This window comes from Podarcis melisellensis (assembly GCF_964234715.1).
Source record: "Podarcis melisellensis genome assembly, chromosome: 9".
NCBI lineage: Eukaryota > Metazoa > Chordata > Lepidosauria > Squamata > Lacertidae > Podarcis > Podarcis melisellensis.
Genome location: NC_138541.1, coordinates 73,494,016 through 73,517,251, shown reverse-complemented (window position 1 = coordinate 73,517,251; position 23,236 = coordinate 73,494,016). Strand labels below are relative to the sequence as shown.

At 45.9% G+C, this 23,236-nt stretch overlaps 2 protein-coding genes across 4 annotated transcripts in view; both read right to left on the bottom strand.

Annotated features, from left to right (window-relative positions):
• Positions 1-23,236, bottom strand: part of LOC309377959 (synaptotagmin-5-like) — a 175,933-nt gene that overhangs the window by 104,691 nt on the left and 48,006 nt on the right. The window lies entirely within an intron of this gene.
• On the bottom strand, positions 5-20,009 carry CLK3 (CDC like kinase 3). Of its 3 annotated transcripts, none has more exons than XM_081925856.1 (14): positions 19,855-20,009; positions 14,310-14,461; positions 13,594-13,810; positions 10,731-10,824; positions 10,398-10,464; positions 9,226-9,342; positions 6,861-6,908; positions 6,343-6,509; positions 5,899-5,993; positions 5,415-5,544; positions 3,939-4,021; positions 2,664-2,743; positions 2,265-2,355; positions 5-1,057 (listed from the first exon to the last, which is right to left on the bottom strand). In XM_081925856.1, exons 2-14 carry the CDS (start codon positions 14,459-14,461, stop codon positions 872-874), a joined length of 1,527 nt encoding a protein of 508 aa, XP_081781982.1. In that variant the 5' UTR covers positions 19,855-20,009; the 3' UTR covers positions 5-871. The 3 variants fall into 3 exon arrangements, with proteins under 3 accessions (XP_081781982.1, XP_081781980.1, XP_081781981.1); XM_081925854.1 differs by lacking the exon at positions 19,855-20,009 and adding an exon at positions 19,337-19,484; XM_081925855.1 differs by lacking the exons at positions 6,861-6,908; positions 19,855-20,009 and adding an exon at positions 19,337-19,486.

The following is a 23,236-nucleotide window of genomic DNA, read 5'->3' as shown; positions in this document are numbered from 1 at the left end:
TTCAATATTTAAATGATTTCGCTAATTTTATTTCCTAAAAACTCCCAACTACAGTTATACTGGAAAATGCAGATTCACTCTTCCAAGAACCTTCCATTCATGCTAAAACATTTTAAAGAAGAATTCTGTACCTCTAGGAGAAAAACAGATGTTTATTACAACCACTGAGAACCTACACTGACCAAAGCTTTACTATTAGAATTGATCAAGCCACTTATCTGCCCTATATCCATCTCTGATTTACCAAAATGGCAGGACAGCCTGCTAGATGGCCTGAGGTGCATTTTTGCAGGCATAAATCAGGTCATAAAGCCTTCCAAACAACTGCCCGATTTAAGCTCCTCCAAAACTTTGAAGTGAACTGAACAAGCACATACCTGTGACAAAATGCAGGCAATAGCTAAGATTGCATTACCCACACAATATGAAGGAAGCAATTGGGGGCGGAGGGAACAAACCTCCATCCTCTTTCCCTCCTCCATGCAGGTTTCTTGTAAAGAAAAGATGTCTGATAGCACAGCAAGGAAGAAACTACTTTGGAAACGCCCAGCAGAGATTGGTGGCAAGCTATAAAACCACTATTTTATTGTTAACAGAAAAATTCAGTAGGGCAGGGAGCAAAAATAGCTGGACACAGTCATACAAGTAAATTATCAAACAATATGAAACACTTTATTTGAACTTTACAACATATAAATATATGAGACAAATCTGTGCTTTTGGGTTGCTGTCTCCCACCCACCCAGGCCCAGGGTCCACCTGACATTGCACCAACACTGCTACAGAAGGGTCTCTGGAGTCTCCACAATAAATGTCAGGCCAGTCTTGGAGTATGTACACATCCTGCAGGAATCTCCATGATCCCCATCTGTCATCTGCTCAGGTCCCGGTTTGAATCTCGGCAACTAAGCCGCCTTTCCTCTGCAGATAAGCCAGCGAAGAACGGGTGGAGCAGAGCTTCGCCAAACGTGATCCGCTGGGCAGGATCAAACGCTAACATTTGCCTCATCAGACTGAACAGCTGCATGTGCTCTGCAGAATCGTGCAGCATGTACGTCTAGAAAAAGGAATAAGCAGGGGAGGAATTAGACCTGATATGGAGAGAACCAGAGCACAGGGTCATGAAGTCGGACACAACTAAAAAACAACAAATGGAGAGAACCTGTTTAGTATTGCCCTGGAGTATTAAAGGAAATCAAGTTATGTGATTACAATAGTGCCAAGCTCTATTATTTTGGTGTAAGGTCTAAATAATAGGGAGTTTAGTAAGTCTTTCTCCCAGGACTTTTACTGTAAAACTAGTAGTGGCAGAGTAGCAGGCAACACAGAAGTGTCCCAAGTAGTCCTAAGACTACCCAGTGTAGTCCTGTACCAGCAGGGCTGCACCTGCATGATGGCTGACTGAAGCACACAATGCCAGAGGAGCTCAGCTTTCATTGTTAATGCAGTTCCAAGGGCTCTGGCTATGGCGACATACCTTGGCTCTCCATCTTGGCTAAGAGAAACAGGTGTGCAAAGAAGCACCTGCCAATCGATCAATACACACAATTTAGGAAAGTCAAAGCATTTGGGGTTTCTCAAAAAAGGGACAAACAGTTTATCATCAGTCACCACTAGTAGCTCCTTTTAGGGATGGGTTGACTAATTTCTCCATGCAAGGACACCTTCACAAAATCTGCCCAGCATTATCAGCCAACAGGGTGCTGTGGTAGACTTGTGAAGAGCTATCCTGCAACCCCCCAGAAGACAAAACTCTTCTTTAGCGTGGGACAACTGCTTACGGACAGCATGGGCTGGCTTGCATGTTTTTTGCTTCACTTATCAATACAAGCAGAATTACACAGGCTATATAACTGCATCAAAAAGTGGTAAGGCTTAAGAGTTTTGGGGGAAAGTAAATAAAGCTCTTTCCACAAAATATGAGACCAGGAGCTCAGTTGACAGAGCAGCCACAAAAGTGGAGTGTCGTCCCCATGAAAAGCTCCTACCTGGTATGTGGAAAGGTGTGGTGCAGAAAAAATGGGATGGGGAGAGTGGAACATAATTATTCCAACTCTGCATCCCCACAAGCAGAAAAGATGGAAGCAGATAAAAGAAAGGTCCAGTATATTCAGAAGATGGTGTTTCTAATGGGCTTGGCTTCCTGTTTCAAAGGCCTTGCTGAGAAGCAAGCAATTTAGCTTTCAGGTGCTCAGTTACAAACAAGTATTTTCATAAAGAACTGCTTAATGCATTCTGACCAGAGCAGATCAAGTGGTTCTTACCTGCAATGGTTTGCAGTTTTCCTGGACGTACCTCCCATCAGAGGTGTTCTCATCCCATACCAGACTTCCCTTGTGAAAATACTTTTGTTTCCTGGGTGAGGAGAGAGAGCTCAAATTGAACACATGTACTGGGCTGAGTTGGGCAAAAGAAATGGCATCTTCCCCCCTAGCAGTTGAATAAATCCATACACTGCCTCTAAAAATGTACAGAGCACTTGAGTTGCACATCTAAACATGCCATCTACAGGCTTTGCTGCCTCGTGTAATTTTTTTGAGAGCATAAAACATAGGAGAGTCAATATTAAATTGCCAAATCTCACTGACCTGGTTTATTTGCCCAAAGTGCCTCTCTCTAATTTGGGGACCACCTATTTACCAGTCAAAACCAAGCATTCCTACCGTGTTTTGCGGATCATATGCTGTGGGATTGGGCCAAGGATCTTCTCCATCATCACAAGATGCTCTCTATTCTCATGAGTCTGTAGAGAGAAAAATATATGCTGAACTTAGCAGGGCAGGTATGGGGCTTCAAGCAGGAATCTTTTCAATCCCTATCTGGAGATGCTGGGGATGAAACCTGGGACTTTTCACATGCAACTCAAGAGCTACAGCCCTTCCAGGCATCTGGCTGGCTGGTGTGGGAGACAGGATACTGGACTAGGCATGCCTTCGGTCTGGTTCAGCAGGGCTCATCTTATATACCTCTTGGGAAATGGTCACTCCATAAGGAGTGAAATGTATGGCAGCATTTCCAGGAAACTGGGAGAGGTGATCGGGCCCACTGGTCTCTCCAACAACCCCAGCCTTGGGGTTTTGAAGTAACTAGCATGCTAATGCCTAAAATCAGGGACGCAGGTGGCGCTGTGGGTAAAACCTCAGCGCCTAGGACTTGCCAATCGTATGGTCGGCGGTTCGAATCCCCGCGGCGGGGTGAGCTCCCGTCGTTCGGTCCCAGCGCCTGCCCACCAAGCAGTTCGAAAGCACTCTTAAGTGCAAGTAGATAAATAGGTACCGCTTTATAGCGGGAAGGTAAACGGCGTTTCTGTGTGCTGCTCTGGTGCCGGTTCGCCGGAGCAGCTTCGTCACGCTGGCCACGTGACCCGGAAGTGTCTGCGGACAGCGCTGGCCTCTAGAGTGAGATGAGCGCACAACCCTAGAGTCTGTCAAGACTGGCCCGTACGGGCAGGGGTACCTTTACCTTTTTAATGCCTAAAATGCCCATTTGTGATAGTGATTTCTCCAGGAAAAGAACAAACAAAGGCCCCTTAAACAGAAGGGGAAAACATGCTGGTTAATGTCTTCAAGAGCACAACTAGATCTCTAGGTTGCAAAGCAGGAGCCGAACTGCAGGAAAACCTGGCAGGCGGAGCAAGGAACTGTAGCCATTCAAGTAAAACCTCTTGGCTGTTATAAAAAACACCATAGGGCCTGCATCCTGGTGGGGTCCTCCCTTTCAACAAATACTGGACACTGTGGTGCCATCTCTATCCCTTGGTGTAGCCAGGCCAGCTTTTTGGGAAGATTCAATGATTTTATTCTGCTCTCCGCAAAGCTCTTTCCACTGAGCAAAAACCAATAAACAATATTGTACTGGGAAGTACGCAGCAGGTTATTCAGCAGAAAGCAAACCACTATGCTGAATTGGTCCAAAAAGGAGTACAGCAATTCCTGTACCTGAAAGAGTGTGAATCCACGGTAGTACTCAAAGAGGATGCAGCCGATGCTCCAGACGTCACACGGCTGTGACCAACCCAGCTCTGCAAAGGAGAATACAGAATGAAGACTGCCATTCTACTCTGTACCCAAATGCCGCCATTTTGTTCTTCAGTTGCTAAGTAGGGCTTTTCTGCTCAGCAGCCAAGGAAAACCTTTCAGTGGTTTGCCCTTTAAAAGGGGGCTGAGGGAAACTACCAAAGGAAAAAACCACCAGGAAAAAAGCCACTGCAATTGGGATATCTGCTGAGCTCAGTGAAAGTAGATGGTAGCACATTCCTCCTTATGCAATCTCCCCCTTCCTGCCCATTAGCGGAAAAGGGTTGGACGAGTAATGATGCCATCCTTCAGCTCCATAAAAGAAAGGAGCTGCTGCTCTGCCTTACACAAGGTGAGCCACAACAGAGTTTGGAAAGAACTGCAAATTGACAGTGGGTGGGAATTCACATGCTGATGTGCATGTTCAGCGGAAGAGGGCAATGCGGGTCAGCCTGCATGTTCAGGATGTGGCAGGCGGTCTCTGCGCATACTCCTGCATTGTATGCAGACTGTGTAGATATGCTCTGGCTACTATGCCCTCTGCACATCTTGGGGACTGTGACCCCTACTGTTCAGTAACAGCAAGTGTGACTAAAGGGTGAATGCAATTGTAGGGGGGGAGAAAGACCCCCCCCAAATATTTATTCTTTGGCCACTTTGTGAGAATGTCAGTGGGTTTAAAAAGGACTGAGGAGGACTACGTTCCCTCCACCCATCAAATGTCATCATGGTTAAATCAAAATGATCTTAAAGTTGCCATTTTTGTTGTTAAGTGCCCTCCCATTTCTGTAGAGTTGATAAAGGGAATGCTTTTGTGCAAAATCACTTAGGGGTGAAAGTGATGCAAGCCCTTACCAAGAGGTCACGGGTTAATCTATAGTGATATTGAAGTGGGGATTAGCAACATCTAAATTAGCACTTGCCTCTTAACCCCTTCAAGTTTACTCCCCACTCATCAAGATTATTTAAATGTGATGAAGTCACACTTGCCCTCTTGAATGGGTCACATGGAGAGACCCTCATTTGGGGGAATAAACAGAGACTGAGTTCCTTAATCAGAGGCAGCAGTCTAGAATCTCCAGTTCATCTGCAGGCCACAAAGTGTGTGCAAACTGATGTAGTGAAGGTACAGACACCCCCCTTACAGGGCTAGCTCACCCAAGCAAGCTAAAACGCAACTATTTGCTCTGAAATATGTTGCCCCCTTTTGAACCTTGATGCCCAGTTGCTTCCCTCCTTTTCATTTCAGGCATACTCCTCCCCACAAGCCCCTCTGACACGTAGATTCCTCCTCTTGCTTATGCAAAGCAACCCATTTTGCAAACTGAGCACTCACCCATCGTTTTTTGAACTGCTACACTTGACTCCCAAGTGCCATAGCAGTTAATGCCAACTCACCCAAGATCACTTCTGGTGGGCGATAATGCCGAGTGGCCACAATAGTGGTGTGATGCTCATGATCAAACGTGGCACTCCCAAAGTCCGCTACACGGATGCACGTGTTTCTGACAGACTTTTCCTCGCAGCTCTGTAATGCAGAAGACACACCCATGGTTACTGAGCTGCCTTTGAAAAGGTGGAGAGTTCCAGACAGAAGGCCCTACAGCCTTCAGTGGGCCTTTCCTTTCAAAAACGAAGGAATTGTAAGTCTACAGACTTGGTGGTGTACGTTCAAAAAAGCCAACGCACCGTGTGCCAAGGAGCCCAGATTTCAGAAGCTGGAGGGTGTAACCCATCCCATTCTCCAATTTCTGGGTGATCTGAGATGCTGAATGTGATCCTTGCCACCCGTTCCTCAGCCACTTCCCAATACTCCTCCCCTATCTTTCATTCAAAAAGGGCAGACTATTCTGCAACTTCTATGCTCTTAGGTGTAACCCACCTTTTTCTCGTTGTACAAGGTATCAAATTCTGAGTTTACAAACAGTATGTTTTCAGGTTTGAGGTCAGTGTGAGTTAGCTGGTTGTCATGAAGAACTACAGAAAAATGGGAGAGAGAAAAAGAGGTTTTAAGAGGCCTTACATTCCTGCTATACACTTTGGCTCTCAAGCAAAGCCTATCTCAACAGATGTTAAATAGGACTAAATAGAAGTATAGAATCAAGATTCTGCAGACCCGAATGTTCCAGTGATTTATATGGGTATATAAATGATTTAAATAAATGCTCATAAAAGGTTGCGGGAAGGCAATATAAACTTTGCCTTCAAGTTTATATTGCCCTCCCAACTTCAAGATATTGAAACAGCATTAAGGTGGAAGCGAAGAAACTTTCGAACAGGCTCCCCCCCCCCTTTCCCAAGCAAGCAGAGCACATGCCATACTTACACTTCAAGGCATGGCACAGCTGGTAGGCCATGTGTCGGATGTGGGAGAGAGGGTATGGCTGGAAGTTATTCTCCTTCAAGAATTCAAATGTGTTCTTGCCCAGGAGTTCAAAAGCAATGCACATGTGACCATGGAAGTTGAACCAATCCGACATCAGGACACACAGGCTGGGCCAGTGGAGAGAAAAAACACACCGTAGCTGTAATTGTGGCTCTTGAGGTCACACTGCCCGTTCCCTTCCCTCGCTGAGGCTAGACTTGGGGGCCACATAGATGATTGCCTGTCCCATCCTGTTCTAGAATCATTTGGAGTTGCCTTTAAAATTCCATCCTCAGGCCACCCTTCACCCAGCAGGGCCCAACACACAACAGCACAGCCAGCGGCCCCCTCAGTGTGAGTGGCAGGCCTGGGGGAAATGGGGGTGCAGGGAACACAGGTATCGGGGGATTCTTCCTTCTCTTAAAGGAGGGTAAAGATGTACATAACAGATGTATAACAGAGAATGTTAATGTTTGCACCTGCTTGAAAATCCATGAGTCTGAGAGTGGAAGCCCTGTTGAAAGCATCTGGGTAAGGATAGAGAGAGAAACAAAAATGACATTGTTGTGGCAGTATACTACAGACCTCTCAGCTGAGCAGAAGATATGGGTGATGGCTTCTTTAAACACATTACAAAATGGTCACATAAGTGAACAATAGCAATAATGGGGGATTCCAACTATTCTGGCACCCCCTGGAAGTCTAACTCTGCTAATAATGGAATGTCCAATATATCCTTGCCATGCCCTGCCAACAATAGCCTCTTTCAGAAGGCAAGGAAAGGAACAAGGGTATTATAATTCTGGACTTTATCGTAACCCACAAGGGAGAACTGGTTGATGGAGTGAAAGCAGCAGGAACCTTGAGGAGAAGATGACCATAGCATCTTGGAATTTGTGATGGCAAAGGATGTAAAAATTGAGCGTAGCAGATTTCAAAAACCAAAGAAAGAAATTGGGTGGGAATTCTAAAATCCATGGCTAGAAATTCTAAAGGAGGGAGGAGCTCCAAGAGGCATGGGGCATTTAAAAAACTGAAATACTGACGGTACAACAGCAAACGATTCCAATGAGAAAGAAAAATGGGAGACATCTAGAGAAGCCCGTGTGGCTGCACAAGGAGCCTTCTCATTATCTGAGATTATAAAAGGACACGCTTCGCTTGACAATTGGAAATATAAGCAATGACGAAAGTGATACAGTAGCATGTAGTAGCATGGTTTCAGAAAGGCTAAAGCCCAGCATCGCCTGAGATCTACAATGGATGCTAATAACATTTTTAAAAGGGCTTTTTGGCTACATTCAGAGCAAGAAGAAAAAGAAAATTTGCTGCTTGAGAGCAGACAGTGAGATGTTAATTGGTGACAGAGTTAAGGCAGAGCCACTCAGCTTCTGTTCCGCCTCGGTCTTCTCCTGCAGTGGGAATGTTAGAACAAATGATACGAGGAGGCACAAGCAGCTCAGGATAAGTAAGGAGATAAGAGAACATTTAGCTACTTCAAATGAATTCAAGTCTCCAGGGTCACATCCCGAAGGTGCTTGCCGATAATTCTTTTGAGAATTCTTAAAGAGCAGGCCAGTTTCTGAAGACTGGAAATGGGCAAATGTTGTTGCCATCTTCAAAAGAGGTGGCCAGCCTAATGCTGAAACTAGGCAAAATCCCAAAAGCTGGTCTGTGAGGGTCTAAAAAAATATGCACTGATTACAAGAAGCCAGCATGGGATCCATCCTGTTCAAAAATTTTAAATATGACTTGAAGATGTAGAGGGAATGCTGATTAAATTTGCAATGGCATGAAGCTGGGAGGGTCAGCTATCATCACCAGCAAACAGGCTTGAGATTCAAAAGTATCTTGCCAGGCTGGAACACTGGGCTGAAACCAGTAAGATGAAATATGAGGTCAGTCCTCAAGTTTCACTTAACACGTGTTCAGATGAATGCCTGCCCCGTGGCTACAGTTCCAATATATTCTGCACTGGTCAGGCCACACACCTGGAAGACAGTCTCCAGTTCCAGGCATATTTTAATGAGAAATTAGAGCCTGTCCAGAGGAGGGCAGTCAGGATGTTGAGGGAGTCTTGAATCCAAGCCCTATGAGAGTGTGGGGGGAAGCTGTGGCCCTCTGGCTAACATTGAAGTACAACCCTTACCATCCCTGACCACTGGCCATGCAGGGGGCGGGGCGCTGATGGGACTGAACAACATGGGGAGGACTGAAGGCTTCCCCAGCCCTGTCCTACGAAGAATGGTGGAAGAAGCTGGGGAGGTTTAAGGGGAGACAGGATAGCTATTTTCAAATATATAAAGGGCTGCCATGCAGAAGATAGAGCAAGCAAGGGGACAAAACTAGAACTAGTGGGTGGAAACTGCAGGGAAGGAGGTTTGGCTGAACATGAGAAGAAACCACTTAAGAGCGACAGCTCATAGACAGTGGAACAGGCTGCCCTGAGAGGTGGAGGGCTCTCCTTTGTGGGAGATGCTAATCAGACGCTTGGGTGGGCATGTGTCAGGCATGAGCTGGTTGCATCCTGTACTACAGATCTTGCATTGAGCAGGAGTTGGACTAGACAATGACTACGTACGTTCCTCCAAAACTGAATGTTCATCCTGTGACTTCCCCCCCCCCCCGCCCCCCGGATGCATAAGCACCAAGCCCTAACCCAGGCAGTTAAATATCTATGTTTCAAAGCAATTCACAGAACTGCACTAACCAGTTCTAGTTGCCAACTATTCCTGAGGGGAGAGGGAAGGTGGTGATCCTCTGCTTCCACTGCAGTTCACCCCTTGACCCTTCCTTTAGAAAAGCAGTAGCCAACCTCAACCCAATCCCAATGGCAAAACTTACTGTTTATTTTCTTTGTCTTTTTCTTTAATTTTCTTTAGGACGTTAATTTCTAGTCTGGCCGCTTCACGGTATTTGCCAACATTTCGAATAATTTTCAGAGCTACCAGAGACTTGCCTCTACAGAAGGGGAGGCAGGCAGGGGAAAAAAATGGAGTAATGAGACGCAAGGAACGACAGCAGAGATCTCTGCAACGGAATTCAAGCCTAACTCTTTGTCACAGAACAAAATCCTGAAGGGAGAGGAATCAACCCCAACCCCTTCTTTGTAATTGCTCCCCATAGAGCCAAAGATTAAAGAAGTAAAGCATTCATCATTGTATTCTCTAGTAAAGGTCCTGGATGTGACTACAGTTTGAAAGAAGGACCCAGGCTTTAACTTTCTCTCCTGCTCATTACTCATGGTTTGGATCCAGACTAAGTGAGCTGAACTCAGTTCCCACTAAAATCAATGAAACAGGTTAGCCATCAGTCCTACTGATTTCATTGGGCATTCAGTTCAATTAACTCAGTCTGGATCCAATCCAATAGGGTCACATCTGGTACAGCCAAGCCTATAGAGCTTAATTGAGCCAGGGAACATATTTCATACCAACCTAGGCACACTCTTTTCATGGCAGGGAAGCACTTGCAGATGGAATGAGAATGGATTATTGTCCAGGTCCTCATGCCACTTGCAGCCACTGACCTGCCACAAGACAGGTCAAGGGAAAAAACTTTTTTGCTCGGAACTTTTACATACTGTTTGTGTTATTGTCTTGCTTGTCTAGGGTTGGTTATAACATATTCTGCTGATCCGCTGTTTTAATGTTACTCTTTGGCTCTGTTTGTTGTTTTAATTAGGATAACCATTAGGCAGGAATTAAAAGCAGTGCAGAAACAATGCACAAAGGGAGTGGGAACCAACCCAGATATTCTCTACCCCCACCAGGTGGTAATTCAACTAAGTTTTATTCACAGTAGAGCCACTGAAATTTATGAACCTAATTTTGTCATGTTCATTAATTTAAATAGGTTCACTACCCACAATTCTTATCTGGAAAGATAGTAATCTACCCCACACCTACTTCTCTCAAGTTCTGGAGCTCAGGACCACAATCCTCTTTTAGCCTCAAACCAAACCAATAAGCCCCAATATTCCTTGACACAAGAGCCCCAGCTACCGGATAGCTTACCTGGCATGGTCCACACACTCCACAACTTTGCCAAATGTGCCTTCGCCCAGGCTCCCCACAATTTCATCTAGGAGAGAAAACAAAAGCAGATGTGAGCCCTGGAGACTTAATAAGTGTGTGAGGTCCTGCAATTTCACAGCATTCAAGTCTCAAGAAAGGCTCTCACTGCTACACTCTTTAACACACAATTGTCTACTTCCTGTTTCAAGTATTTACTGTTCAGTCCATTTATAAGCAATAAACACTAGAGACCCCTCCCGTACACTGAGAGCGATCTCGTCTAACATGGGGATAGAAAGTAGAGAGGTAAAGTTTTACGAAAGGTGGCTGTACATCGCTCATGGAGCCAATCGCCGATCCTGCACACCAGGTGACCTTCTTTGTCATCTTCCACGCTCCTGCTGCGCTTATTGCTCTGTTGGCTTCTCTGCACACACCGCCCCCCGAAACGCCATCCGACCAATCGCACACAGCGGGCAGTTCCGATTGGCAGATTGAGTTGTCATTCAGAGGTGGAGAGACGACGATGCGTCGGTGGTTGGATTTTCCAGATCCCAGCATTTCATAAGGCACACAGCATATATAACGATAGGGATATTGCAAGGGACACGTCAAGACACAAACCGACTTCAAAACAAAAGTTTAAAAAACAGCTACAGGTATGTAAAGAAACTCTGATTAGCTATGGAAGGCAGGCAGGCAGGCGCAGGAGCCTCGCAGCAGCAGCAGAACCACGCGGTCCTCGTGTGGGGAGCAGCGGCTGGGATGCTCCAGCCCCTGGGCACCCTCCTCCCACAGAGAATTACCATCCCTTCTTAACCACCAGGGAAAGACACAGCAAGCAGCGCAGAGAGGAGGACTCAAGGACAGTAGCTTCTCCACCAGCATCTGGGACGACAGGCAGCCCAAAGGCAGTTGGGTCAGCAGAAGTCTAAGCAGCTCCCTTCCCCACCCCAGGCCGCCTCCTCCTCTTCCTCCCATGAAGCCTCTCTCCCTGCCTGCCAGTTTCTGTAAAGTCCCTCTGATTCCAGCATGATCGGATTTGGATGTCGCTGCCTGAAAGAAACCACTACAGATCTGACCCTTCTTTGTGCTTGCAAGCCTGACCTGTGCCAGATCGGTTTGCTTTCACTTCTGAGCTGGAATCAAGGCTAGAAGAACTCTAGAAGCAGTGGCTGTGTCCTGATTCAGAATCAAGTATGTCTTGTGCTGCTGACAAGCATTGTGCGAAGCATCAAAATCCAACTAGGACCACCCCCCAACCCCCAGGAAAACACCTCGTTTCTCAAAGAGAAGGAGGGGGTGCAAAATCAACCCGGCATTGCTACTCACTTCTACTGAAGTGGGGAAGGTGGGGGAGAACAAGTCAAGTAACCTGAAGGGATCCACTACCGTGAAGAATTATTCCAATCCCTGATCCCCCCCCCCACACTCCACTTTTAACCTTTCAAAATGCAATGAATTGCAGTCTCCCAAGGCTGAGTTGCAAAAATAGGTTACAGACTCCAGGCCTGCACTTCTTTTCCTCTCCCATTCCCTTCCACTGTAGAACAAACCACATACAAATCCTAAAAGAGACTGTCTGAAATGGAGAGAAGTTGAGACAAGACCCTAAAAGAAGGTGTACAATATTGAAACAGTTTAAGCCACGCCAACCAAAATCCATACCCTTAGCACTGTACAAACATAACTTAGGGATAAATTCCAAGAGCAGGAATGAGGGGGAAAGAGTGGGGTTAAATCAGATTAACCTCAGCTTTACAACATAAGCAAGCTTAACTGAAAAACAGAGGAATAGAAGAGATTGTAGTGTGTTCCAGACCAACAACAGAACTCATATTACATCAATGTGCATAAAATTACACATTGATTAGAGCACTGACAGGTCTGTGTGTGCAAAACTGGGTGTGTGCTTCAAGGCTCATTCCTCTCGGGTTTCTTTCAACTTTTTTCTTTGGGGTTGGGGTGAGTGAATGGGCAAGGTCTGTGAGCTGCTTGGGAATTCTAACAAAAAAATTACCGTATTTTTCGCCCTATAGGACGCACTTTTCCCCCTCCAAAAATGAAGGGGAAATGTGTGTGCGTCCTATGGGGCGAATGCAGGCTTTCGCTGAAGCCTGGAGAGCGAGAGGGGTCGGTGCGCACTGACCCCTCTCGCTCTCCAGACTTTGCGCAGCTCTCCGCAAAGCGTGGGAGCCCAATGCGGGGCTCCCACGGCTTGCGGAGAATTGCCTGTTCTGGGGGCTGGGGAAGCTCGGGCTTCCCCTGCCCCACCCCCGTGCCTGGGGGGGAAATAATTTTTTCCCCTTTATTCCCCCCCCCAAAAAACCCCTAGGTGCGCCTTATGGGACAGTGCGTCCTATAGGGCGAAAAATACAGTATATTAACAAAGGAAGATGATATGCGTATGTGCTGCAACCCAAAAATCTCCCCCCCCCCACCCAGTCAATACAATCTGCCACCCAACAAGTCAGATGCAGTCCACCAGCCATATATGGAGACCTGCCTGGTACTCTTCATGTCCCCTCTCTTGGGGGTGCATTCAACCTCTCTTGGGCTGCCATATACAACTTGTGGGCTGCAGTGACACAAGTTGTGCAGACTCGCTACCGTGTGAGGAAGGCACCATCTTATACCAGAACTGTTCACCCATGAAGGATCTTAGGAGAGGAAGGTCTGTGAACTTAAAAGTCCTGAGAAATTAGTCTAACACAGCTTGACCTGGCCCTAGGAAGGAGAGGGTGCTGGCAGAAATGGCCTCTCCAAAGCAGCTGCAAAGGCAAGACTGCTGTGTGCCCCTGAACCCAACCGCTGAGCAACACAGGATGTGAAAGTCGAGAGCAGAGGGTCATGTGTGCAAAACAAAGGGTGTGGCACAGCCATTCTGAGCCATGTGCACAAACGTCCCCCCTCACCCCCACATTGTCACTGATGCCATGTTTGGCTTCCCTCCCTCCCAATGCATCCTGAGAAACACACATGAGTCTCAGACGCTAAAATTATTCACAGCTGCATCATCAAGACTAAGAACAGCTAATATAACCAGTTATCACACAAGCAGAAGAAAAACATAACTCTGCATTGAGGAGAAAGACAGGGGATTAGAAGTACTCACCCAGTATGATTCAAAGCTGGAAAAAAGCTACAAGTTAGTTAGGCCCTGACCAATCCTGATCTCATTTTGGATGATACTCACCGAGGAGGTACTGCTACAAGACCTGGTCCTGCGTTTCCGGCAGCGATGCTGGTGCTTCCTTGTCCGGTGGCGCTCTCTGTCTCGAGATCTCCGGTGGTGCCGTGAATGGCGCGCAGCGTAATAGTCTTCTCCAAAAGATGAGCTCCGCTCTTCAAACCTGTAGACATCGCTGTCATCTCTCTCTCTGTATCTTCTCTGGTAGGGCATTCTGTCATGGCTGTGTGGCAAATAAAAACCTGTGATTAGGAAATGGGAAAGGTGCCCTGGGAGGGGGGGCAGGAATCTGTGCAGCAACCCCAGTGCAGTGCTGTGTGTAACCTGTGTGGATGGATTTCCCCCCTAAATTGATTTTTGAATACTGAATTTATTGTTATTCATGTTTTATGCTGTTTTTTGTTGCATCAATTAAGTGTTTTAAATTTGTTGTTAGCCACCCTGAGCCTGGTTTTTTGAACCGGGAAGGGCGGGGTATAAATAAAAATTTATTATTATTATTATTATTATTATTATTATTATTATTAACCTGCACTAGACACTGTTTTCTGTCATTTCACTGCAGGGCACAAAGAGAGTCTTGTGGTAGCTGCAGGGGTAGCTACACAGGACTAGAAGGGATCTGGACATCTACAATTCCAATTTAGAAGGACCATTTAGTACCAAAGCAAGCATTCACCATGTGGGTATGACTGCTTGTTCCAAGATAATCTCTTGCTCACCTTCTAGACCGTGACCTCCTTGACAGATCCCGGCGAACTGGGTATCGTGTTCTTCCATCATGTTGCTCCCTGCTGCAAGACCGCCTCCTCTTCCACCTGTGGCTCATGTAGGGCTCCTGCTCTGGGGAGCGGTAGCGCTTACAGTGATGCATCTAGACATACAAGGAAGGCACCTGTATGAACACCAGAACAACCTCTCCGGCAAAACAAGCTCATCCCGGCAATCTCCAGCAATCTTGGCCCACAACATTTCACCACCTTTTACAAGCCTCCCAAATCTTGCTGTATCTTAAACACCATGTTTTAAAAATACCTCTAAGAGAACCAGGCCGGTGTGCTATGAAACACAGGAACGGTCATTTCAGTGGCACTAAAAGGGCCTTTGTGACGTAATCAACAGCTTCACCAAGAGCTGTCTAGTTAAAGGAATACTACCTATTTATCCCCAACCCATTTAGAAAAGTCATAAACAAAGTATACATGGGAAAGGTCAGTAAGAGAGGCATACTTTCAATCTGATTGCCGTAAGATGAGCAGTGCAAAGGGGCTGCCACTTTGGAATTCGTTTCTCACCAGCAATCCTATTTTAGAAGTTATGCTTATGCAAAGAGCTTTTAGGACTGCAGGTTAGATCAGTTTCGTGACTGCCTCTACCAGCTTCTGAGAGCATTTCTTACAAACCCTGCAATTACAGACTGATACTGCCAAGCCTCATGAAATAAAATAAACTGGATTTAAAGTATTTTTATCCCAGCTATTTTCTCAATACTATTTACAGCATATTGACAGATTGAACAAATGTATATCCCACCTTTCCCAACAGTTCAAGAGGTACAAAATGATTGTTCATTTACAGCCCTGCAGTCCATGCACATTTCTCAACATGGGAGGTTACACCATAATGGTATACGTTGCTAGAGATGGGAAGGCCTGGGGGAAAAAACAGAAAAATTTGGGGGGGGTCTGTTTTTCCCCCCATTTTCCCAAAGCTGTTTTCCTCCGGAAAAATGGGGGGGGGGAGTTTGATATAGTTTGAATATTCCACACTCCCCCCCCCCCCAATTTTTCTGGGGTTTTTTCCAGGCCTTCTCATCTCTACTTTTGACACCTGTACATTACTGAGTTTGAAATTCTTCCTAACCTGCAATTTCGTGTTTTGCTAAACAAGATGAAATGCAAGTGTAAATTGTAGTACTTTGTAGATCGATTCTACTTATTAAAGGGTGTGAAATAAGTTGTCTCTTTTAAACACAGCACTTGTTTCGCTTTCCACACTATCTAGTATTATGTCATCTCTATGAAGTTACCAGAAAATAAACGCTTGAGCAAATATTAAATGGATGCCTGAATTGGAACACATGGCAAAAAAATGTTCATTTCCCACTCAACGAGGATATGCTGGTCACAAAGGGCGGTTCTTTAGTTATCAATATAACTTAGAAATCTAATGTCTGCCCAAGTACATACAATTGGAGTTCCTATGTATGTGCATTGGCAGCCCAAGAGAACAGAGTGTTAGCTATAGAATTTAGTAAAATTTTGAATGTTTCCTTGGGCAACTTCACTGAATGCTTTGAGCCTTCCCATCAACTTGTGTCCTTTCCCTCTACTGGCCATTTCTGTTTAATAAAGGTGAACCTTTAATAATGAGTTGAAAATCAATCTGCTTTAATTTAAATGATTGCCATGGCTATTTTATAGAGGTTTCTACATTCAAAAAATAAAATGTTTCTCAGTAATATTATTTATAAAAAAATTATATACTGCTAATTTACAAAACATATCAAAGCAGTTTACAACATTGAAGCCATACAATGAAAGCACAAAAAATAAAAACAAGTTAAAAGCAAAAAAGGTTAAAAGCAAGTATCAACAAACCATTGTGGGAGATGTACTCTTAATTGCCTGCATAGGCCTGGCGGAATAATAAAGTTTTCAGCAGACATTTAAAAGTTGGCATAGAAGACGCCCACTAAATCTCTATTGGTAGGGTGTTCCACAAGATGGGGCAGGTGACACTAAAAGCTTGGTTTCTCACTCTTGTCAAACAAGCTTTGCCAACTTGGGGAAAGACCAAGGAAAGATGATCCTGCAAATTGAGCTGGGCTATAATCAGACCTGAGGTACCCTGGACCTAAGCTGTTCAGGGCTTTGTAAATTAATACAAGAACCTTGAACCTGGCTCAGTAGTAAATTGTCAGCTAGTGCAGCTGTTTAAACAATTGTGTCTCATGTTCTCGGCCAGAGGCTCTCCATCAGCAATCAGGCCACAGCATTCTGATGAATCTAGCTCAAAATTAAGAAAATGGATGCAAGAGGTATTTAAGAAAGCTTGCCGCGCTTTTAGAATATTTCCTTTGTGATCTTTTACTTCTATCACCTATGATTTAAACTTTTTATTAAACAAGGGCTGGAAAAAACACCTTCCTATTTCCCTTTCTTGGTGATCTTGCTTCTCAAAAGTGAAATGGGTCTAGCAGTACGGTATAGCAATGCTTCTTTTCTTGCTTTGCCTTTCATTTCTTCTCATAATAATATTTTTGTGGCTTGACCCCTTTTTTGGATTCTGCTGCATTTTTTTTTCTAGGAATGCAGGTTGAGCATGAGGATGGGAGGAAATTATGACAAAAAGGAGCATTTTTGCAGGAGGGGTTCCTTCCTGTGTACCTGCCCATTCTGAAGTTTGATTGTGCTTATCTGTTGGCATGTTTAGTATGAAGGGAGGAGTGTAAGTAGAATAAATATTCTTCTATTTTGAAATATACAATAAAACCATTCTGGTCTAGTTCTTGGTGTCTTTCTAGCCTTTCCTTTCTTCACTAGCCGCCTCAAGCATTCCTGTTTCACATGTTTTCATGTGCAGGAATAAACTCTTACTTGGGTGAGATGGGTTCAAAATTGAAGCATTTGGGGTGGAAGGGGATTCACAAATTAAAACTTATCTCCTACATGCATTTCTAAAGTGACTAGCAATATTTGCAATGGCAATAACACTGTTCTCTACATAGTTCAGAGGTGATCATTTTCCATTCCATTTACAGAAGTGCTTTGTGAAACCCAAGTATATGTATCCCTTCATACCGAAGTATGCATGTGCTTGAATTTCACAGAACACCTCAGTGGATGGAGTGCCCCAATAACAGACAGTTCTGTGAGCCAACTCTTTTTTATCTTTTAAAGGAAAACGGCCTTGCCAGGTAAGATTGACATATCAACATTCTATCAGCTGCAGCAGCCCCCAAAAAGTTCATCAGGAGGGCATGAGGATGGCCATTCACTGCTCGGCTCCTGCATCTAGTCATCAGGTATGCTGCATCTAAACACACAGGCTGGTTTTTAGCCAGGAGAAGCAACAGGCAACCTCTCTCCCATGAACTTGCCTTTTAAATGTCACCAGAGCTGGTGGCAATGATTCACAAGAAGAAAACAACAGCACTACATCCACACACACAAAAATACTTCCATTCTTTCCCCAAACTCTACCATCAACTTCATTAGATACTTGCAATTTCTAGCACTTAGAAATGAATTCTCCCTCTTTATCTATATGTACTTTATCAAATTTTTAAAAAATTATAAACTATTTTCCTGGTTGCCGTTGACTAAAAAGTTACTGACTGTAGTTCACATTAATATGCTGGCCTTGAAGAACCGATCCCCCTCCCTCTACTCCCTTTCTCTTGCGTGGCCAGTCTTTCTAGTTTTAAGTCTGATGGGAAGAATGGCCTGCCTCTTTCTCAGCTTCTCTCTTAATTGATGTGAGTCACCATAGAAGGCAATAGTTGTCTGAGGTGGGATAAAAATCTAGCAAAAGTACAGTGGTACCTCTGAATGCGAATGGGATCCGTTCTGGAGCCCCGTTCGCATCCTGAAGCGAACGCAATCTGCGTCTGCACGTGCCGCGATTCACTGCTTCTGCGCAGGACGTCATTTTGAGCGTCTGCGCATGCGGCGAAACCCGGAAGTAACGCGTTCCGTTACTTCTGGGTTGCCACAGAGCGCAACCCGAAAACGCTCAACCCGAAGCTATTTCAGCCCAAGATATGACTGTAATAGAATTTTAAAACACCCCTAAAATTACATTTATCAAAGGGCAATGGATATGCCCTACCACCAATGACCACAACTCGCAGACTATTTAATCACCAACTTTTTATAGGACTATATTTAAAGGGTTGTATTTTTATTTTTAAAAACCCACTCTTGTTTTTAAGCTTTTGTATTGAAACTTAAGAATTTTTTGTGCTAAGCTGGTGCTCAAATTAAGGGCTGGGGGAGGGCTCCAGTGACAGCCAGACCATGGAAAAACCCTCTTCTCCCTTCGCCGCTCTCACAATTTTGATTACTGGGTTATTACTAAAAGCACACCAGATTTAATACACCCCATCCCACAGTAACAAGTAGATCAAGTTTCTGAGGCAGGTAGGAGCAGGGTAAGGCACCTGGCTGTCCTCCAGATATTCCTGGTCTACAACGCCCATCACAGTCATACTCCTCCTCCTTCTCCTTGTCCATTGGCCATGCTAGCCAAGGAATGAAGGGAGATGGGAATAAACCCCGGAGGAAGGAGAGGAAGGCTGTAACAGGCAGTGAAAGAGCATCCGCTTTGCGTGCACAAGGCCCCAAGTTCAAACACCTTGTGGGGCTGGGGGAGTTCCTTGTCTGAAACCCTGGAGAGTTGCTGATACCAGATGATGCAGACAATACTCATAGCTCTCAACCTTTCCTTTTTTGCCGGAAAACCCCCTTATTCCAGCGCCGTTTCCCACCGCTATCCCGGATTGTTAGATATCCCGTAGACTGTCCCCGGGACAGGTGAGGCTGCTGATCCCTATTTTCGAGGCCGCTGATCCCTTATTTTCAAATCTGAAAGTTGACAGCTATGACAATACTGAGCCAGATAGATCCAACAGTCTGACTCGGAATAAAGCCTCTCGTTTAAATCGGCCCCTTCCTCAGAATCTTGAGGACTAGAGCCTTATTTTAAAAGGAAGGGCCACCGCAAAAGAGGCTGCCCCTGTTCCTACTTGGGAAGGGCCGCAGCTCAGCAGCCGAACATCTGCTTCGAATGACGAAGGTCCCGGGTTCGATCCCTGGCAGCATCTCCAGGTGGGGCTGGCCATCTCCCTGCCCCAAACCCTCGACAGCCGCCAGCCAGTCAGGGAAGGGCCAGGGGGCCGGAGTCTTGTTTCCAGGGAACTCAGGGCACGGCGGCGGCCTGGGCTTCCTGCGTTCCAGCCGCTTCCCGAAGCGGAGCCGCAGAGCCACGCCCAAGTCCCGCGAGACTTCCCCCTGGCATCGCGAGACCGCGCGGCCTAGAGCCAAGATCGCCGCTTGCCCACCGCCCAGGGGTGGTCGCGACGAGGGGCGAATAATGGCGAGGCCCGAGGGGCGGGGCTTACTCGAGGCCCCTCCCCTCCCGCACAGACCGCCAAGGCTCGGCCCGACCCGACAAGGCCCGACGCAGCGGGGCCTGAGGCCTTCCTCTCCCGTCGCTTCTGGGGCTCCTTTCACCACCACCACCACCCGCCCCTCCGTCCCTCACCGCTGTCCCGCGGCTCCTCCGACTCTCCTGGTCCCGCTCGTTCTCCCCTTAGCAGCGGCGGCGGCTGCAGCGACAGAGCGGAGGCAGCGGCGACGCAAACGGCACCCTGCGCATGCGCACTCTGCCGTCCTATGCGCAGAAGGGAGCCGCCGCCGCGCGGGCTAGAGCGGCCGACGCTTCTTTTTCCTCCTTTCCTTGACGCGACGAGTCTGAGGAGCGTGGGCCGCTCTACCCGCGCGACTTCATGGTGGAGGAGGAATGCGGCAAAGAGAGAGAGAGATTGACCGGAATTACGTGGCGGCGGCTATAGGCAGTCCAAGGGGATGCGGGCTAAAGAGGTTACTGCGGAGACTTCCGGTTCGCAATTATGTATTAAAACCAGCATTTAAAAATACCCTAACAGACAATTATGTTTAAAAAGGCAAACAAACTTACATTAAAACCACAGTTCCCCAAGCTGCCTGTGTCGTGTGCCTTTTACCTGGCCCCTCCTCCCACCCCATAGCGCCCCTGACCCAGAGCAGGAGGGACCAGTTGGACCAAGACCATCCCTAGAGAAGCGGGTTACGGGGGGACGGACCAAAGCAGCGGGATAACTTATTGCTGCCCCAGATTGGACTCTAGCACTTTCAGAAAAACTGACCAATGAAGGGAGTCAAAGCTATAGCTGGAAAGTGATTCTTTTTTTAAAAAAAAAATATTTATTAAAGTTTCAAAGATTATATAAAAGCAAAACAAAACAACAATACAAACAAACAAAAACAAGTATAATTTCAATCCCTTATTTTCTTGTAACTTACTTCCCCGACTTCCTCATACCTCCCCTTTCTGTATTCCAATTTCTAATTATTAATTCAGCAAATCCTCTCCCTTATTTTTCATTTAATTTTTAGCCTTTCTTTTCTTTTTACTTAACCATTACAGCTGGAAACCACATAATTTCGAAACCAACATCCTTCTAACATTCATTAATTTTGCAATGTTTCCTAAGATAGTCCTTAAATTTTTTCCAATCTTCTTCCGCCGTCTCTCTTCCCTGGTCTCAGATTCTGCCAGTCATTTCTGCCAGTCCCATATAGTCTATTACCTTCATCTGCCATTCTTCCAAGGTGGGTAGATCTTGCGTCATCCAATACTTTGCGATGAGTATTCTTGCTGCTGTTGTAGCATACTATAGCTGGAAAGTGATTCTATAGAGACACAGCATCCCTTCATGTGCAAGGGAACATCAGCTACAGTGGCATCCACAGAGCTCGCTTGTGCAACTTTGGAACAACATTTCGCCATAAGACTGCAATTATTGTTGTTGCTGTTGTTATTTTATTTATACCCCAGCCACTCTTGGCGGCTTACAACATATGTTGTATGCTTGTACATACATTGGGTTAACAGACCTCTGATCATCCCAGTCGCCCTCCAGTGTCCAAATTCCAGTACACAAGAGTATGTTTTTAATTTAATTTGTATACCACCCTTCAACATAAGATTGAATTCACAGAATAAAATACAAGATAAAAACACAAGTAAATCATCAAAACAAAACAGTGAAACAATAACACTCCCCCTTTCCATAGGCACATATTAAAAGGCTGTAAAATATTAATCAGTCGAAGGCCTGATCAGTCAATAGCTGAAGAGGAACAGTTTTGCCTGGCGCCTTAAGATATATAATGAAGGTGCCAGATGAACCTCCCTGGGGAGAGCATTCCACAAACAGGGAGCCACTGCAGAAAAGGCCTGTCCTTGTGTTGTCACCCCCACCCCCCTGTTGTGACGTGGGGTTTGTGATTTCAGCTCTCTTGACATAATATGCTGGAGACAGTTCTCTAGTAACACTTATTTATTCAAGCAAACAAGACTGAGACTGAGGAGGGGAGAGCTACATTTATAGGGACAGGGAACTAGCTAGAAAGGGTACATTTTGGAGGGAACAATATCAGGCAATCACAGTCCTGCTTTTTGGGGGAAACCAATAAGACAGAGGATCCAAATACAGCAGCTTAAATGAACCAATAGTAGCTGTACCCTCTGGAACCAAAAGGCAGTTACTTTATCCTAATGCAAATACAGACAATAATAATACAGATATAAAATCCTTTGACTCAATACACAACACCCCCAACCTCACATGGAGGAGGCCCATGAAGAAGGGCTTCACCTGACACCTGAAAAGTCTGGGTCAGTTTGTATGGCCAGAGATGATCCTTGAGGTATTGTGCTTCTGAGCCATTTAAGGCTTTATAGGTCAGATCCATCACTTTGACTTGGGCCCAGAAGTTAATTGGCAGCCAGTACGGTCAGGTCAGGATCAGTGTAATATGCTCAAACCATATTGTCCCAGTGAGCAACCTGGCCACTGACTTCTGTGCCAACTGAAGCTTCAGAGGCAGCCCTATGTATAATGCGTTGCAGTAATCTAGCCTATTGGTTACCAGAGCGTAGACAACAGTAGTTAGACTATCCCTGTCCAGATAGGGGCATAGCTGGGGCGCCAGCCAAAGCTGACTGAAAGCACTCTGTCCCGCTGGGGCCCCTGAGCCTTGAGTGACAAACCTGCTCCTTCAGAGGAAGTGTAACCCCATCAAGGGCAGGTGACCTCCCAGCCATCTAGTCCAGGGAACCACCCACTAACAGTGCCTCAGACTTATCTGGATTGAGCTTCAGTTTGTTGGCTCTCACCCAGTCCATTACCAAGGCAAGACACTGGTCCAGCACTTCCACTACTTCACCTGCAGATGTAAAGGAGAAATAGAGCTGAGTGTCATCAGCATATTGCTGACAACATACTCCAAACCTCCGGCTAACCCCACCCAGTGGTTTCATATAGATGTTATGTTGTTGTTTAATCGTTTAGTTGTGTCCGACTCTTCGTGACCCCACGGACCAGAGCACGCCAGGCACTCCTTTTGTCTATGGAGTTTTCTTAGCAGGGATACTGGAGTGGCTTGCCAGTTCCTGCTCCAGGTGGATCACGTTTGGTCAAAATTCTCCACTATGACCTGTCCATCCTTGGTAGCCCTGCACGGCATAGCTCATAGCTTCTCTGAGTTATTCAAGCCCCTTCGCCACGACAAGACAGTGATCCATGAAGGGGAGATGTTATGTAGAAGGGAATAAAATTGAGCCCTGAGGAACTCCACATTGAATGCTCCATGGGGTTGAAAAGCACTCCCCAAGCATCGCCCTTTGGGAGCGACCATCCAAGTAGGACCAGAACCACCACAAAGCAGTTCCGTCCCCCCCACAACTCGGACAGCTGCTCCAGAAGGATACCATGGTCAATGGTATCGAAGGCCGCTGAGAGAGCAAGAAGAATTAACAGGGACAAGTTTCCCTTGTCTCTCTCTCTCTTGACAGAGGTCATCATACAGGGCGACCAAAG

Excerpts from the sequence above, each read along its gene's own strand:
- CLK3 (XM_081925854.1), bottom strand. The coding sequence starts at position 19,432 with ATGGCCAGCCCCACCTGGAGATGCTGCCAGGGATCGAACCCGGGACCT. Across the intron at positions 6,510-6,860 it reads ACTCATGGATTTTCAAGCAG|CCTGTGTGTCCTGATGTCGG; the intron begins GTGCAAACATTA and ends CCACTGGCCCAG. Across the intron at positions 1,058-2,264 it reads AAAACTGCAAACCATTGCAG|ACGTACATGCTGCACGATTC; the intron begins GTAAGAACCACT and ends TCCTTTTTCTAG.